Source organism: Dermochelys coriacea, chromosome 12 (genome assembly GCF_009764565.3).
Source record: "Dermochelys coriacea isolate rDerCor1 chromosome 12, rDerCor1.pri.v4, whole genome shotgun sequence".
NCBI classification, from domain to species: Eukaryota; Metazoa; Chordata; order Testudines; family Dermochelyidae; genus Dermochelys; species Dermochelys coriacea.
In genome coordinates this window covers 35,871,888-35,889,051 of record NC_050079.1, presented here as the reverse complement: position 1 = coordinate 35,889,051, position 17,164 = coordinate 35,871,888, and the positions used below count along the sequence as shown (strand labels likewise).

The window sequence follows — 17,164 nt, the reverse complement described above, 5'->3', positions numbered from 1 at the left end:
TGTTTTTGAAAATCTTGGCCTTTTTTTGCATTCAAGACAGTTTTTTCCTAAGGTTAAAATCTGCTTTAAGAACATCACTAAACAATTGTAACACTTAGCTCTGATGCATTTGACATTATCAGTTACAGATAGAAATCAAGAACATACACACTTTGTTCAAAAACAAGAAGAGCAGGTTAACAGAAAATAAAAATTGTGGTTGTGTAACGACAGATGTTGCTACATGCTTTTCACTGACTGCTTTGAGTAACTCACTGCACAGGTTTCATCAACAATTGCATGTCCAACATCCTTAGTGCAAATTAAATTTAAAAAATCCCTACGGAACAGTTTATTTGGTACCGAAAGATATTGCAATATTTGTTTTTACACCTGAAATTAATCGCTGCCAGTTCTTAAAAAAAACAAACAAAACACACTTCTACTGCATCTCTCATTTTAGTTTAGCAAGAAAATTACAAAGAGGACATAAATATGCAGCATCATAGTGACTACTGTATTTCACTTTTACATTGTTCTTGTAATACAATTTCCTCTTTCACTATTTTATCACAGTATTTTCAAAAACATTATTAACACTTGACATGGTCCCAAGTAAACCTAGCTAAAGGAGCTCATATTCTTTTGCAAGACTGATTTAGAGTGTAGTTTTTGTGAAAAGTCTCTTATGGGCAAGTCTCTTATGAGTAGCCATAGCCTTGGTTTTATATAATAGCCTACATTTACTAGAAACAGACTATATATACATACAAAAAATATCAGCTAGATATTTAAAGTAATAAGAATCACCACTATCATCAGAAAAAAGGAACGTAAACTTGCATATCTGTTTCACATTTCAACTTCCCATTTGACATAGGAAAAGCTCAGTGCAGGTTTGTGAGATTAAAGTGTATGCTAATTACAAGTGTGATCTACAAAATATTTTTAGTGCTGGTAAAATGGTCTAATCATGCACCATTGACATCAATGGGAATTATAACATCAACTTCAAAAGGACGACGGGCAGGGACATAATGTGTGAAATGTTATATATGTATTTAATGTTATAATGGATGGATTAATGTGATTGTGGTATGCTCTTGTCTTTAAGCCTGTGAATAGTCTCACTGCTTTGCTGAACCAGGTTTTAAGTGAAATAATAACATTATTTTCTCACTGTGTGTCCAGTTCTAATAACTCCATACTAGGATTACTAGTGTCGGCACAGGAAATGTTATAACTGCAGAATTAATAGTTCAGCTTTTTTTTTTTTAATGTCACTATAATTAACTTCTACAGAAACTATAAACAGTAGAAACCTTAAAAACTATGGAATATGCTGTTTCACAAAATCTGAAAGTCTCATCACATACAGAGAAGTCACATTTGCTAGGGACCATGGTTCAACAACTTAACAAGTGATTTTTGTTCAAAATTTGCAAGTTTCTCCATCAAACAAGAATGTTCTCTGACCATCTCTAGGAGCCCGGGCTCTGGGGCAGTCTGCCAGGTACATGAACTGGCAGGATACCTACCTGGCAGGTCAGGTTCCACAGGATACCTGCTTGGTTTTCAGTGGAATTTTGTCAAAATCATACTGTCTTCACAAAGTGCTTAGGTTTTGATTCAGCAAATTCCAAAGGAAAAAAGTTTCACTGGAACTTTTCCAACCAGCTCTAACAAACATCTGTATAGCAACTGACATCCAAATCACACTCGGTGTATAATACAAACTATACAGAGGGACTGTTAAATGCCCCCACCTCTGGGATGGGAGACACCAGCAGTTGAACAGTGCACAGCAATTCCTCCCAACAATCAAACACAAAGTGAAGAATCCAACTGAAGCAAGAGTGCAAACTTCAGTAGGGAGAATGTGGTTGCCCAACTTGAATTTGGCCAAATCATGGGGAACATTGTTACTTCTTTCTTAAAATATGAGAGAATAAATAGTCAAGACTTGGTTTTATAACATCCAAAATAAGGTTTTCTTCCAGTTTCACTGAATATAGTTATATAACTAATGAAAGATTTGTAACAGACACTTGCAGCTAAGGAAGTACAATTTTTACTTCTTTTTAAAGTTTTAATAGAAGAAATATGTTAAAGACTGAGGATCACGGTTGAGCATTCAATGTGTGTTCATTCTTTTTAAGTCACTTTCAATCTCTCCTATTCAACATCAGTTTTCTCAATATCAGGGAGACTTAAATGAAGTTTTACTGAGAGAGGCAGCCAATATTTTCTCAAAGCTAAAGTGTAAAGTTTTAATGCTCCTCATTGAATGACTGTGTAGACATAAGGGCCTGATTAACTTCCATGAAAATTGAAGGTGCAGGGCACCACTTCGGATCAGCCCTGGATGAAGAGATTCTGAAAGCTGAAGCTTAAGTGATCTTAAGTGATCATTCTCCTTACAGTGTGTATGATAAACCCATTGTTTCATGTTCTCTGTGTGTGTATAAAAATCTCTCCTCTGTTTTTTCCACCAAATGCATCCGATGAAGTGAGCTGTAGCTCACGAAAGCTTATGCTCTAATAAATTTGTTAGTCTCTAAGGTGCCACAAGTACTCCTTTTCTTTTTGCGAATACAGACTAACACGGCTGCTACTCTGAAACCTGAAGCTGTGGATTAACACTTTCCCACCCCTCCTCCTTTATGGTGTGGTTCCCAAAGCCCCTTCTTATTATTAATAACTTGTATTATTGTAGTGCACAGGAGCCCAGTCCTGGACCAGAAGCACATTGCGTGAGGTGCTGTACAAATACACGATTAATTGCCTTTTAATGAAAAAGCCAAACAGCACAAAAAGGGTCACCAGATACTATATTAATAGGTGAGCTATGAACACCTTAGAGCTACTAAAAAGGCAAACTGTACAGTTCTTTCAACAAAAGTAAAAAGCAGCACAATCACAGAGAAGTTAGATGGAAAGAAGCAGTCCTGCCTGTGCCAAACAAAGAGATAAAAAGTGAAGAGAGAAATCTAGGCAGCTTAAGGAAATGCTACAAAAATTTCCTGGAACATAAAGCAGCTACTTCATTTTAAAAACAGTGGAGAAAATAACTTTTTCCTGCAATTTGCTTTTTTTTTTTTTTAAATGCAAAACTCGTTTGACTTAGTAGGTATGGGTTTTTTAAAATCAGGTAATGATTATGCTTTCTTGAGTATCATAGCACCCCTGAGGGGATGGAGCCTTCACTTAAATCCTCAAAATAAGGCCTAAATGATACACACGTCTTCTGATGCCCTCTGCACCCAGGGTGAATTTTATCTTGCTAAATAGCATTATTTCAAATTAGAAAATGCATAGTAACTCTAGACTAGAGTTTCCACAACTGAAATTTACACTCGAAGTCAAAGAAAAACACAATCCCACAACTTTAAACCAACTTTGTGACTTTTATTGATGGGCGACAACTTTATACTCCTAGATATCACTAAACTGTGTACAATTAGAAACGCAACATTATAGGAGAGCAGACAGCAAAATTAAACAAAGCAGACTTAAAGAAATATCAATCTTCATTATTTTGCCCATTTTTTAAAATCTTGTGTACACAGAAGCATAAATGCAGTTTGAAATCTCTTAATAGCAATAAAGTTACAATCACCCATCTACATAGACTAACATTTTAACTCCAAATATTTGATCTGCAATGTGTACTTAAGCAGTTTCTCATCGCACAATTATTAAAATGTGTTTTTTTCCTGTTAGGAACCAGCAACTCTGCATTTTGTACTTTTGTACATTGTTTTGAAGCACAGAACCATTGTCTCCTGATACACACTGGCTCAAGTTTTATCATTTATCAAAAACTACTGGGGGAGCAGAGAGGGTTTTTTTTTGTTTTTTTTTTTTTAGTTTTTTTTATTTAAGTAAAGATAAAACTTATTTTCACAGAAATCTACAAGTTTTGTTGCTGGTGCAGGGTTTTCTTCTACTATGCAATTAGAAAGTGGGAATCAAATGCAAACCCCCTTTATCATCTTAGGATTCAGCATTAACGCAGAAATATTTTATCTTTTTGTGATTCGTGAGACTGAGTCTTTCAACCAAATGACTTCATTCTGCAAAGTCAAAAGTCAACACACAAACTATGTTGTGTACAACCCTCAAGGTAGTTTCCTTTTTCACTCTATCCCATAGTTGCAAGGGGAAAAAGGATTCACTCAAAAGAGCATTTAAAGGAGGAAAAAAGTTAGTGATAGTTGGCGTTCTACAAAGCAGGTATCTTGCACACACAGCATAAAGAGGGAAGTTTCACAGCAGGTCAACTCGGCGATAGTACAGGAGGTAGGCTGTGCGTTCAGCAGACGGCTTCACCACCTGGTACTGATTTATCACTTTGACTGCCTGGTCATCAATGCGTAACCAGCCATTAAGACCAATTTGGAAGACGTCTGTAGTGTAATGGCCACCAGTTGCACTGTTTCCATGATGATAGACAACTGCAAAGAGAAGTTAATGTTTATACTTCCACTGGAAACAAAACAGGAATACAAATTTACTAAGATATTCCTTTGTTTAAAGTTCATAATTCAAACAAATTTTCCAACTCACATGAAATCAAGAACATATTTTTTAAAGAGTTTACATGTTGACTGGCATGTTTACATGCTATCCTGTACTGCAGTTATGCTTATACAGTCGTCGCCACTAAAACCTTTAGAAAAGCCTTTGCAAATACTTAAAGTTATACCAGCATTATCTATATGATAGCAAATACTGTCATAATTGTATCCACTTACAAAGGAACAAACCTATTGTGATGCTAGTGATTTTTCACTGGCAGCACAAAACTCAGGATTCTAAAGAAGTGAAAAATATATCCTTAAGATCAAGTGTCCCAAAGGTCTAAGACAGATATTTTTAATTTACTACACGGCTTCCAGGGAAGGATTACTTCACAGGAAAAGACCAATGGGATTGACAGACCATCTTCCTGCAACAATTCAACATAGCTTCAGAAAATTCAGTTAGTGCTGACAAACTTAGTAAACAGTTGAGAACAAACATAACTGCTTGAAATCTCCTACACATCCAGTTTGTTGCTGTTTGTCATTTCAAGTCAAAACAATCTTCACCAAGTTAACTGTTTGCAGATCAAAGTAGGTATTATACAATATTTAGTATCAGACATCTCTGTGACTTAAACCAGAAGCCTGAGTCAACCTTCACTCATATCTAATCATAAAACCTCAATTCTTCATGTACAAGAGGATATTATGAAACTTTACAATATCAGAACTCTCTGTTCAAAAGTCTCTATTACAAACATAAGATACTCCCCATCTAACCCATTTAATTTTGATTAAATTATGGTTCCACCCTACAAAACTAATTCCACAAGAATCACTGTATACTAAGCATTTGAATGTGCTTAGTTTGTTAGTTAGTTAGTTTTGTGAATGCCAATCCTGCAATCTCAACATGGAACCAAGTTAGATTCTTTACTTTGAGAATGTCACCACTTGTAACATGTTCTGCAGCAAAATTAGGTCCATTTGATCCTGTGCAAACTACACCTGGGTATTTTTACTGCCTTCACTATGGTTGTACAGGTGTAACTGTTTGGAATTATATTGGTATATAATTTTGGTAATAATGCACAAGGAAGAACAGAATCTAGCTCATTCTGTTAGCTATGTTGTCTCTGCAATGCTAAGAGGAGAAAACAAAGCAATAAAAACAAGTAGTAGTAGGAAAGTATCATTTTCACAATCTACCTTTCAGAGCTGAACCACACTTTAAACTTACTCTGATTTTGTTTACACTTCTATGAAGATAAATACATATTATGAGTACTTTAAGTTAAACAAAGTAGACTGGCATGATTTGTGGTATACAGTATACACATTCTAAATTATTGGTATATTTCAAGAGTTCTTTAGGACAGAAACTACCCTATAAGATTTTCTAGGCTGCAGTTTGTATTTTATCTTACTGCAGAGGAATATTTAGGCAAACCTCTAGTTATATTTTTAATTAGAAATATCTTTAATTCTAAAAAACCCTATTTTTAGTCATTAAAATTTTGTACAAGTAGTGCATGCCGTGTGTGTAAAGTTCTGGACTAACAATAATGGACTGGAGACTGAAATGGTGTGTATGCCTACAGAACAGTCACAAAAGAGGAGGCAGTGGCAATGCAAATTTCCTCATACTGTTTTATCCAAGCTCTCCAACCCTGTCTTGGGAAGCTCACCCCAGAAGTGAGAATTGTTCCACTAAAGTAACTGCTGCCCTCTGCTGAGATTGCCAGTCTTGATGGTACCTTCTGTAACCTGGTTATACCACCTAAACAGAACTGGATCCAAACTACCTCATCACACAAGCCCACCAGGGCTGGAACTAAACTGGTGACCCAGAAGTGAAAAGCTCCAGTCCCCTGAGCTTTTTCTTCTGATGCTAATACAAATAAGCAGGTGCAAATCTTACTAATCTATGTAATAGTTTTTAAAAACTGTAGAAATTAATGTTTTGTTTATTAATAAATTGCTTCTGAATATTTACACCAGTTTCCATTCTTTAATACCAATAACAGTCTTTTATCTGCTACTTCAATATATTCCTACAATAAAAACGACACTATGTAACAGCCAACTCAGTGGCACCTCCGTAGTTGTACAATATGCTATTCAAACACTGCAAGAAGAACTCATCTTGAAAGTGTTTAGAACGATGCAATGAACCAACATCAAACTGACAATTTTAAAAGACATTTGAAAAGTTACCCTACAAATCAGTGGTATGTGTCGAATATAGCTATATTAAAGTTGTAGATGTTCTTCTGGCTATGCAAGATGCATTTACCATTCAAGTCACATGTCACTAACACCAATTCGTCATCAATAACAGTTATGCTCTACAATCTGTGTAAAGTGTCATCATAAATGAATAATACTCACGGAAGAGTTGATACTTAAAATTTAACCTCGTTGAGAAAAAATAAATATGGATGTACACCACTTGAGTCAGAGCAGACCTATATGCATCTTAATAGAAGCTTTGCAGTCTGCATTCTTTCATTGAAAAGCAAGTATCTGTATACCCTGTGCAGGATGGATCTGGTACAGAACTGTGATCCTATGTTACTTAGGCAGAAGCTGAAACAATGTGACAGGAATCACATAATAGGAATATTCAGTACTTATGTGTCACTTTACACTAGAAGTTACTACCCCTGCAAGTTACATCACTTTAATTTAAAGTAAACATTTTATAATCCTAGTCAGCAGTAACTACAACATTTCCACAATCAGAATTCCTGTATGTAATGCAATATTTTGGGATAGAGTGACATAAATGGCTAAATACCTGCAAAGAGCCGATAGGTTCTTTGGCCTTTAAAAATCTTGCTTTTCACACCTGGAGATAGTAGCTCTGAAAAAGCAAAAGCCAACACTTTTAACAAGCTAAAAACTTTTGTGTTAACTGATGTCGGGCGAACATTTATTTCCAAGAAAGAATCAAATAGTTTTTCATCTGAAGCTTCCTACATCAAAGAAATGGCTGAAACCTCAGCACGCTGACACTGAAGTCTTTTCTGTGGTGGGAGACAAGGGGGTCAACTTCTAGTTTCTTACTGCCAGAGCACCAGCCTTTGCATAAGGGATTTCAAGCAAGAGTACCATTCAAAGCTACCCCAGGGATACAGAGGAGAGGGGGAAAAGGGCCAAGACATAGTTATCTCCCCTGCCATGCCTCTTGTTGGAGGATGAGGGCCAGCCTGTAAACTGCAGAGACTGTAAAGAATATAGCAGTTGCCTGTCTTGCTTGACCAAAGCAACCTGTAACACATGCTGTACAGATTTCAACCTCCCCAGTATGTCTTAAAAACAAACAACCCCCAAGATCAAATTATACTATCTGATAAAGTAAATACATCATTTATAATGTATCCCTACATAATTAGCCTTGCAATTTCCAGGTAGCTTGGAACATCTTGCAGACAGCATAAAAATATTGGTCAATCTGAACTACTGGTTGACTGAACAGTCAATGTCAGAATAAAAAGATTCAATGCAGCAAGATACACATATTATTCTGGTGTTTACATATAAAACACACACTTTATAAAAAAGGAATAGATCTTAAAATTTAAAAATTGAAGAAACTTTTTAATGCATTAACACTTGAAATCTGACCTACCTATTTGATTGCTCTGATGTTTTTAGTTTGATTTTAGTTTGGTCTTAAAAAAGGTTTCTCATTTCTCCTCTCCAGCCCGATAAATGGTTTTTATTATGGTGCTTTTACCACCTCTTTGGATGGATTGCAAACTGAAGTATTTTTATTCATTATTTATACCTTGTCCAGGGTACTCCAATCAGTTGAGGGAAGGCACTGTACGAACACATGGTACACAGTCATCCCTCAGCCCTGAACAGATTACAGTCTTAGGCCCCAATTCTACTAGTTCCACTCAGCTGGACACTGGACCTGCATGAGCCCCCACTGAAGTCAATGGAGCCTGATAAATGTTCCAGGGTCTGCCTATGTGGAGTTCTTTGAAGGACTGAGATCTAAATTAAAACAGTACAGGCAGCAAGTGCTGTAAAAAAAAAGCCTGAGCACATCAGCTTGGAGCATCACTGGACTGGATTCCCCTAATCCACAGCTAGCACAGACACAAAATAAGGCACACAAGATAATAAAGATTTCATTTAGATTAGAAGAGTTTTCACATGTATACAACCCAACAGAAAAAAATCAAGTCTCTCCTATACTGAGCTTGCAAAAATTCACTATTACCCTTTGGAAATTGTAGAACATTCTCTTTTCCTCAAAACAAAAAGAAACTTTTATTTAAGAGCTTCACCTTTACTAATTTCCAGGTCAACGGGATACTCAATATTCTTGATAAGCTTCTGGCATCCACCAGTTTTCTCATATACAAATCTTTTGAGGTGTAACACAAGAACGGGAGGGAGCTCTTCTAGGGTCACCCTTCGACTGATCTCCACCTAATACAGAGAACACAAAAATGCTTTAAAATTAGATCTTAATTTTAGGATCACTATATCTTGAAGTTAACCCTTTTGAAAGCAAAAAGCAAGAGAGTATGACGAATGTGTGTAGAACACGAATTTTACCTAAGTATGCCACTTGAAAGTATTGTGTTATTTTTATGTCTGTATTGTATTAGTTTTATGACAAATTTCCCGTTGTTTGTGTATTTTAAGCCTCTAAAGCGCATTGGATTTTCCCACTGAAGTGTTACCTTCAAGCAAGAAGTATTACAATTTAATCTAATGTCCTTGTGTGGTTCTTTCAATGGGGGTTTTTTAATCTAGGGACTAACTATATATTATGAAACAGTAAAAAAAGCTGGTGGAAATGATGGACTGCAACATTAGGATTCAAAAATACATTTTTCCATGGATTAGTTTTGTTCTTCTTGCAGCCTATTTGTCTGATTTTGCAGGATTACTTAACACAGTGTGATTTAGTTGGGGATTGGTCCTGCTTTGAGCAGCGGGTTGGACTAGATGACCTCCTGAGGTCCCTTCCAACCCTGATATTCTATGATTCTATGAAGTGCTGGAAATACTGGTACCAATGTAAGTACATATCACACACAGACTAGTTGCATATTATGTCACAGCACTGTATGTAGATAAGCACATAAGGATCATGACTGATGGATGAAACCAGAGTCACTGATCTAGTAAAAGGAGGTCGGGACTGATGACTATAACATAAAACAGGAACTGAAAAGCCATTGAAGGTTTTTCTGGTGCCTCCTTTATGCTACAAGACTCCTACTTCAAAGTACCCAGCACTGACAAACAAGTTATGAACAGCCAGAATTTACAGATGGCAGACTGAGTTTCATCATTAATACATGTTTAAGTATTACTATACTAGGACAACGTAAATACTTGGAAGCTCCACAACACCCTAAACCAGTGGTTCTCAACCTGTTTACACATATGTGGCCCACCCTGTGTTATGTGGGCCACATCCAAAATCACCTGTATGGCCTTTAGGATGTAAAATGGGCTGCAGCTCTGTGCTGATTGGGCCGCAAGCAGGCCGCAGGTTGAGAACCACTGCCCTAAACACAAGGGGCTTAGAGTAATATTTCAGTCTTCACTTTTAGTCTTTAATTTTGTTTTATTAATGGACACATCTTTTTCATCACTCAAAAATGGTTGTTGTTTTTTTTTAAAGAAAGCTTAGGCTGAGATTAAACACCAACATTTTAACTTCAAAAGAAAAAAAAACTTTGGTGATTCTTAAGCGGGAATGAAAATAGGGAATCAGAAGGGCAAGCTATATTTACGGTGCCTGGTTGTCACTCCTAAACCTGAGAAACCACAGAAAGTATAGCTTAAGATCTTGAGAATCTGAGGCAGTTAACGATGCTCTCACATTAAAGTTAAAGATCATATTTCAATGCAGAATAGTGCATAAAAATTTAAAACTAAACATAAAAAAGGAGAGCAACACCATTGTAGCATCTTTCAACCTGACAATTACTTTAGCATCCCCACCTGCTACAGAATGAGGACTAAAGCTTTGCTTAGCTAAAAATACTTTAAGATGGGGGGATGGGGCGTGACCTGCGGAAAGTTATAAATATAGGACATGGATCCAAGAACTCTTGAGCACTAACCCTAATACTGACACTCTTTCTGGTGTTATTTAAGTATCTTGTTTTTTTTTCCATCTCGAATGTGTGGATGAAATACCTATCTGCCTTCCCCACAATGATTTTTTGAGAATTAACATAATCTATAAACCGCTAGGTATGCACTAATAATTATTAAAGTTCAATATTTTCACAACATGTAATACAAAAACTGCTATTTTTCCTGAATATCTTTTGAAAAAGAAAGATCTAAAAGGTTTTTGGATGCTTTTATTTCCATTCAAACACTAAACCAGACCAAATCACTAGCTCCTAAACTGAACACCTATTTTTTCCAAACCCCATAACTGAACACTGGGTTGTCCTTAGAGAGGTTAAAACCATCTGCAGCAAAAACCAAAAAAGTGACTAGTAAAACAAAATCCTTGTGATAAATTATGATGAGCTTGCATTGCAATGTTCCGTCCACATGAAAAGAAATCCCTAAAATATTTTTGCACTTCTACTCCTACTAGAGGACTGGATACATAATCCAGAAAAAAGATGTCTGTCTACCTATCACTTTTCAAGGAAAATAGTTTTCCATGCATTCTCCAGTCACAATTATATTCTGAATGTTTAGATAAACAGTGAGGTAGATAAGATATATGGAAATAATGCCTTCTGTGAAGAATGACCCTATGTTCAAAGGCCCCTTTTGCTTTCTTGTCTGTTTAAGGTAATTAAGAACACACTACACATGAGATTTTAATCTGAGCACCTTCTGCTGACCATGCACAGATGCGACTATGTAGATTTTAATTCTTTACTGACACACAGTAAATTGACCGGTTTCAGAGTAGCAGCCGTGTTAGTCTGTATTCGCAAAAAGAAAAGGAGTACGTGTGGCACCTTAGAGACTAACAAATTTATTAGAGCATAAGCTTTCGTGAGCTACAGCTCACTTCATCGGATGCATTTACAATGCATCCGATGAAGTGAGCTGTAGCTCACGAAAGCTTATGCTCTAATAAATTTGTTAGTCTCTAAGGTGCCACACGTACTCCTTTTCTTTTAGTAAATTGACCATCAGATCAGCCAGCTGGAGAAAAAGATGAGAATAGTGTGAGGATACTCAGAGCAAAATATAACATAGCCCATCATTCAAGACCAGAAATTGCCAAACTCCAATGCACAGAGAGCTGGCTGGGTACATAGTGCTTTCCCAAAGTAGTTTTTGCATGAAAACAATTGTTGTAGTTTTCATATGGATATTATGCTATTGTAGTTAAATGAAGCCCATAGTACAAAAAGAAGTTTGAGAACTTCTCTTATGGATGGTCACCACTCTGTTCCTTCTAACCCAAGAACAGAAAGCAACACAGGTCAGCTTTCTGAGTCATGAAACTGTTATAAATATCTACTTCAAAAGCCAGAAAATACTCTGAACCAACCAACGTTTTGAAGCACATCGGTCTTATTAGGAGTGTCTGGCAATGCCTAGGACACCTGAGCTTCTGTGCTTTAAAATTAGGGAAAAATTATTTTCCTTATGACAGTACATACTACCACTTCTCAAACAGTGAATTTAATTTATATGCCTCTCTGTCCCCCCCCACAAAATCCCAAACCAACTATTACACCAGTTCTGCAAATACACTATTTACTGTCAATAATTTTGTTTAACAGAATTAGTGTTTCATCTTGTTTGAGTCACCTTGACTGTACATGTTAAATACGTAGTACACTTGACACTTGTAGTATACCTTGCAACGTTAGCACCTCTTAGCATGAGGTTTAACGTTCAAGCAACTAGTGAAAAACCAACAGCTGTATGAAAAGCGCTTAAAATTCAATGTTTGACTATAAAAAGATCCAGCAGACAAGACCAGAACACACCTCCTGTTTGGTTTTTGTGGTGTAACCCTGAACAGACTCTCTTGCCACTAAGCTTTCCAATGCATCCTGGACTGTGCGTATCTTGTCAGACTGGATATCCAGTTGTAGAGTGAAAAATGGCTGCAGAGTGGCAGACTCCTTAGAACTCAGCTGGTAAACCACAGATCTACAGAAACAGGAGACAAAGTTGAATATCAGATTTACAGTAGAACTTCAGAGATACGAACACCAGAGTTATGTGCTGACTGGTCAACTGGACACCATGTGAAACCGGAAGTAACCAATCAGGTAGCAGCAGAGACCCAAAAAAAAAAAAAGGAAATATTGTAGGGTACCTACATTGCATCTTAAAGGTAGGCACATCTGGTCTGCCTGTCCCCACGCCTACCTGACATTTACAACAAAATGCTGGGGCTGCCAGCCCAAGACAGCCAGAGCCAGCAGAGCAGTAGTGGTGCTGGGGTCTGCGCCACTTTCACCCCCACCCTCCACCAGGAGGGGGACACGCTGTTTACACACACACACACACACCCCCGCGGGGAGGGGGACAAGCTTGAAAACTCATGCCAGCATTGAGTAGGGCATTCAGCTGCTGCTGAAGCCTGGTCTGGAGCCCAAACTGTGCTTTACTCAGACTTATGGACAACCTCCATTCCCAAGATGTCCATAACTCTGAGGTTCTACTGTATTGTCATCCTTCAAAATTTAACAGTGGAAAAGCTACTAGTCAGGGTGTCTAAAAATTGATTTTTGGGAAAAAATATAGAAGATTTTACAAATTTAAATTTTTTTAAATTGTTATTTAAATCATATTAAGTTTTTCTTTTTAAAATCAATCCACCTGCTACTAGAAAGGGGACACTGAAATGCACCTATGAATCCACCCACGTTCTTTTCCTTAGACCTTAGTCCATTCCTTGCTTTGCTGCACATTGGGCTACCAAAATCAATACGAATATCAAGGTTAAGCATCAATTTCAGTAACCTGATTTTACTTTAATGAAATTTCAAGTAAAATTATTTTGTTTAATATTTGTTAACACATATAATTGGTTAGTATATTTAAATCAGCGTATTTATGCATGGCTTATTTGGCAAGACATCATACACTTGGAGGAGCATATGATCACTCTGTTTGTTTTCGTTTTTCTTTTAAAGAACTTCAGTTGGGGTTACTGTGATGCCAACAAAAGCCAGGGGTACTGTGGAATCATAAAATATCAGGGTTGGAAGGGACTTCAGGAGGTCATCTAGTCCAACCCCCTGCTCCAAGCAGGACCAATCCCCAATTTTTTTGCCTCAGATCTCTAAATGGCCCCCTCAAAGACTGAACTCACAACCCTGGGTTCAGCAGGCCAATGCTCAAACCACTGAGCTATTCCTCCCCCCCCCCAAATCATCCAATGTGACTGGGGGGGCGGGATCTTTGACAACTAAGCGAAAAAGAAACTGATTTTGAAGTATTGTGTTTTACAATGAATTATGTTTAAATCTACTAAACTTCTGTTAGCTTGGGATCTTCAAAATAACTAGTCACATTTTTCTTTACAAATTTTGTAGTGTATTCACCTACTTCTCTCCACAGTGTAAGAGAGTAACAGCTTGATTTATCAAAAACCTCACACACTGGGGAACAGTTATGCAGAAAGTGAAATTTACATTGAAGATATAGGTACCTACAATACAAAATCAAGTCTGTCATATAGGTTTTTCCAACATTGTTTCCCAAGCTGTCTAATAGAAGCTTGAAAATAAAATTACATTATCTTCTCCACCTGGCAAATGTCATACCTTCGCTATGTTGCTAACTACAAAAGAGCAAAAATAGCTCATTTTGTTTACTTCTGTGGAACATGGACAGTTCTGGGAAAGGTGTTTGGAAATTAATTGTTGCTGCAGAGAAGCATATGGTGCTCATGCAGAAACTCAAAATGGTGACATTAACATTTTAATTTCTCAATCATGATGCTGGATTTTTGAAACATTACATATTTTAGAACAGATATTTAGAACTGACAAGTACTAACGTTATTATCTAGTCGTTTTGTAATTTTGCTGTGAAAATTAACTGAGTTCAGGTTCTCTAATCATAATATTTTAAAATTTAAAATCTGTACATGGTTTCCAACAACATATTCCAGAATTGCTTTAGGATTTGTTTTTTCCCCCCAGTCAGATTTTGCAGCCAGGCTATGTACACTTATTGGTTTGTCTTGAATACAAACTGGAGTCTTTTAGTCTCTATGTGTTAAAGTAACAGAACCAGCTTCCTATTTATATTTGGAAATTTAAATCAATTTCAGCCTTCATATGAAAACTGGAATATATGGTTTGATAGTAGTTTGTTTGCCAAAGACACTGTAACAAAAGGAGATTTTTTTATTGATTTTCAGCTGTCTTGAATCTTGGTTGAAAATGTATCTAATCACCCTTTATTTTGAAGATGGTACTTAAAAGCACAATCAATAATGTCTTTACAGCTAAATAAGTTATTGTTTTGCATGTTACAGTCCTTCAGAAAATTTTGATATAGCAAGTCTTAAAATAAACTACAATTCAACTCACACTGTTGAACTCTCAGAATTATCTGTTAAATATATACATAGAAGTTTAATGCCTGCACTGCAAGCTTGTATTAAAAACAGCTCCTCTGATTCAGGCACAGGCCTGAAGCACCAACAGAAGGTCAATCCATCTTTACATTGGCTACGTATAGTCCTTAGAGTGAAAGGACTCTACCAAAGACATTGGCATCTTTATTTCAGGTTACCATTGCCTTCGTGGCTTATATTTAAGGACAAAACCTTCAACACATGTGAAGGTTGATGTTTTCGAAAAAACAGATTCTCCACTGTTGAGAGTTGTGCTGTTTTTGAGACACCTTCCTATTCCCCCTCTAACCTGATTATTTAATGTAATAATCTACTGCAAACTATTGCAAACAAAGTACAGTACACAAACGCCAACCAGTTAAAATCAACAAACAGAAGATGAGATTAATCTAAAAATAAAGCTGATATTCCAAAATTTAATTTCCAGTGATAAATGTTTTTTTTAAAAACAGAATTAGAAATACAAGTATAGCATTTTTGCAAAAGTACATAAAAGTACTGCATTTGATAGCAAAAATATTGCTGGACTTTAGGTTTGCATAACATTTTATATACAAAGCATTTTCTTTTGTAGAAACTACAGCAAAAGTTAGTCACAAGGGAAAAATGCAGCATTTTAAACAAAATACAGGATTTTTCAACCACAAGTTATTGGAAGGAGTTGAACAATAGTATGATATAGACAGTTTTCATAAAATTTATTTTGAAAATGTGTGTTGTTCATAATTTCCTTGCTACTGTAGTAGCATTAACAGCGTTTACTGACACTAAGTAGGTGCATATGGTGTATAAAAAATAGCTTTTAAATTTCTTCAAAGCAAAGCTCTTCCCATGCATAAGCACACACCTGATTTCTTCATCACAAAGTATCTGAGAGAAACAGTGCATCTTGTGAGCAACATTTTTGCCAGGCCTCTGACTTACATGTATGCCAAATTTGCATGAAAAATATTTGAAATTTGAACAAGTTATAAATGTAAAAGCACTCTGTCAATGCATAAAATCAGAAGCCTGATGAAAATGTGGACCTACAGATTTATATTTAAGTGTTTATAGCCATCTACTTTTTTCTTTCACAAAAAATTATTTATAGAAACGATGCCTAAGTAGAATGCAACAAATCAATTAAACAAATGTAGACGACAGGCTAAAATCTATCTAAGCAGAATGGTGTCAATTCAACCATGTTTTCTTAGTGGTCTTTTCCATTTGATTTTTCTATTTCTGATGCTTTTATTTGGTGGACTACCACCGGCAGTTTTGCCTTTAAATCCTCCCTATTTCCACCCTCAGCCTTAGCAGAGGAAGCTTTCCAACATCTCAAGACGGGATATTGTTTCTGCGGTCTACTGTGTGACCTAGTTTGTAGGCAGAATGAGATGGCTGGGGTGAAAGTAGACAACAGATGTGGAAATGGACGTTGTGGTTGTGCTGCTCAATGCAAATTTATTCTCTTTTTAAGTAATCCCACAAATTTCGTATTTTCTGTGGATTTCAACTGGGGACCTAGTGTTCCCCCCAATATCCTTAATTTCATTTTAACTAATTTATGAAACAATCATACCGAGGTCTAAACTGCCCTGGCCATGACAAATACACACTTCCTATATATATATATATATATATATATATATATATATATATATATATATATATATACACACACATACACACACACACACACACACACACACACACACACACACATACGTAAGGGTATTTGACAAAGGATATGTGCACATGCCATCAACAGGGAAATTTTCCAGTAAGTACACACATCTGTCTGCCAATTCTATGGAAAACGTCTTTTTATTTGCCAGCTGTCTGACTCAAATCTCTGAAGAATAATTTCAGTGTGTTGCATATGGAAGGAACCAACCAGCATTATTCATATTTCTAGACTGCATACCTGGCAACACAAGGAGTGCAAAACTAGCAATTAAATGTCTGCCCTCCATCTTAAAAATAATTCTTCATATTCTAACATTAGTTGTTTGGGAATACGTTTCAAGTATTTACTCTGCCTTTATATTCTAAACCATTTATTTTAAATAATACTTTTAAATGATTTTTTTCACATCCCCTTTTT

General features: G+C 36.3%; 1 protein-coding gene across 4 annotated transcripts in view; it reads right to left on the bottom strand.

Moving 5' to 3' along the window:
- Positions 1 to 3,366: 3,366 nt before the first annotated feature.
- Positions 3,367 to 17,164, bottom strand: part of USP10 (ubiquitin specific peptidase 10) — a 72,085-nt gene continuing 58,287 nt past the window's right edge. For all 4 annotated transcript variants that reach the window (XM_038368014.2, XM_038368015.2, XM_038368016.2 and 1 more), the window contains 4 exons: positions 12,464 to 12,629; positions 8,810 to 8,954; positions 7,306 to 7,371; positions 3,367 to 4,436 (listed from right to left, as the gene is read on the bottom strand). In XM_038368014.2, coding sequence (XP_038223942.1) covers positions 4,249 to 4,436; positions 7,306 to 7,371; positions 8,810 to 8,954; positions 12,464 to 12,629 — 565 coding nt within the window. In that variant the 3' untranslated portion in view covers positions 3,367 to 4,248. The remainder of the gene's footprint in view (positions 4,437 to 7,305; positions 7,372 to 8,809; positions 8,955 to 12,463; positions 12,630 to 17,164) is intronic.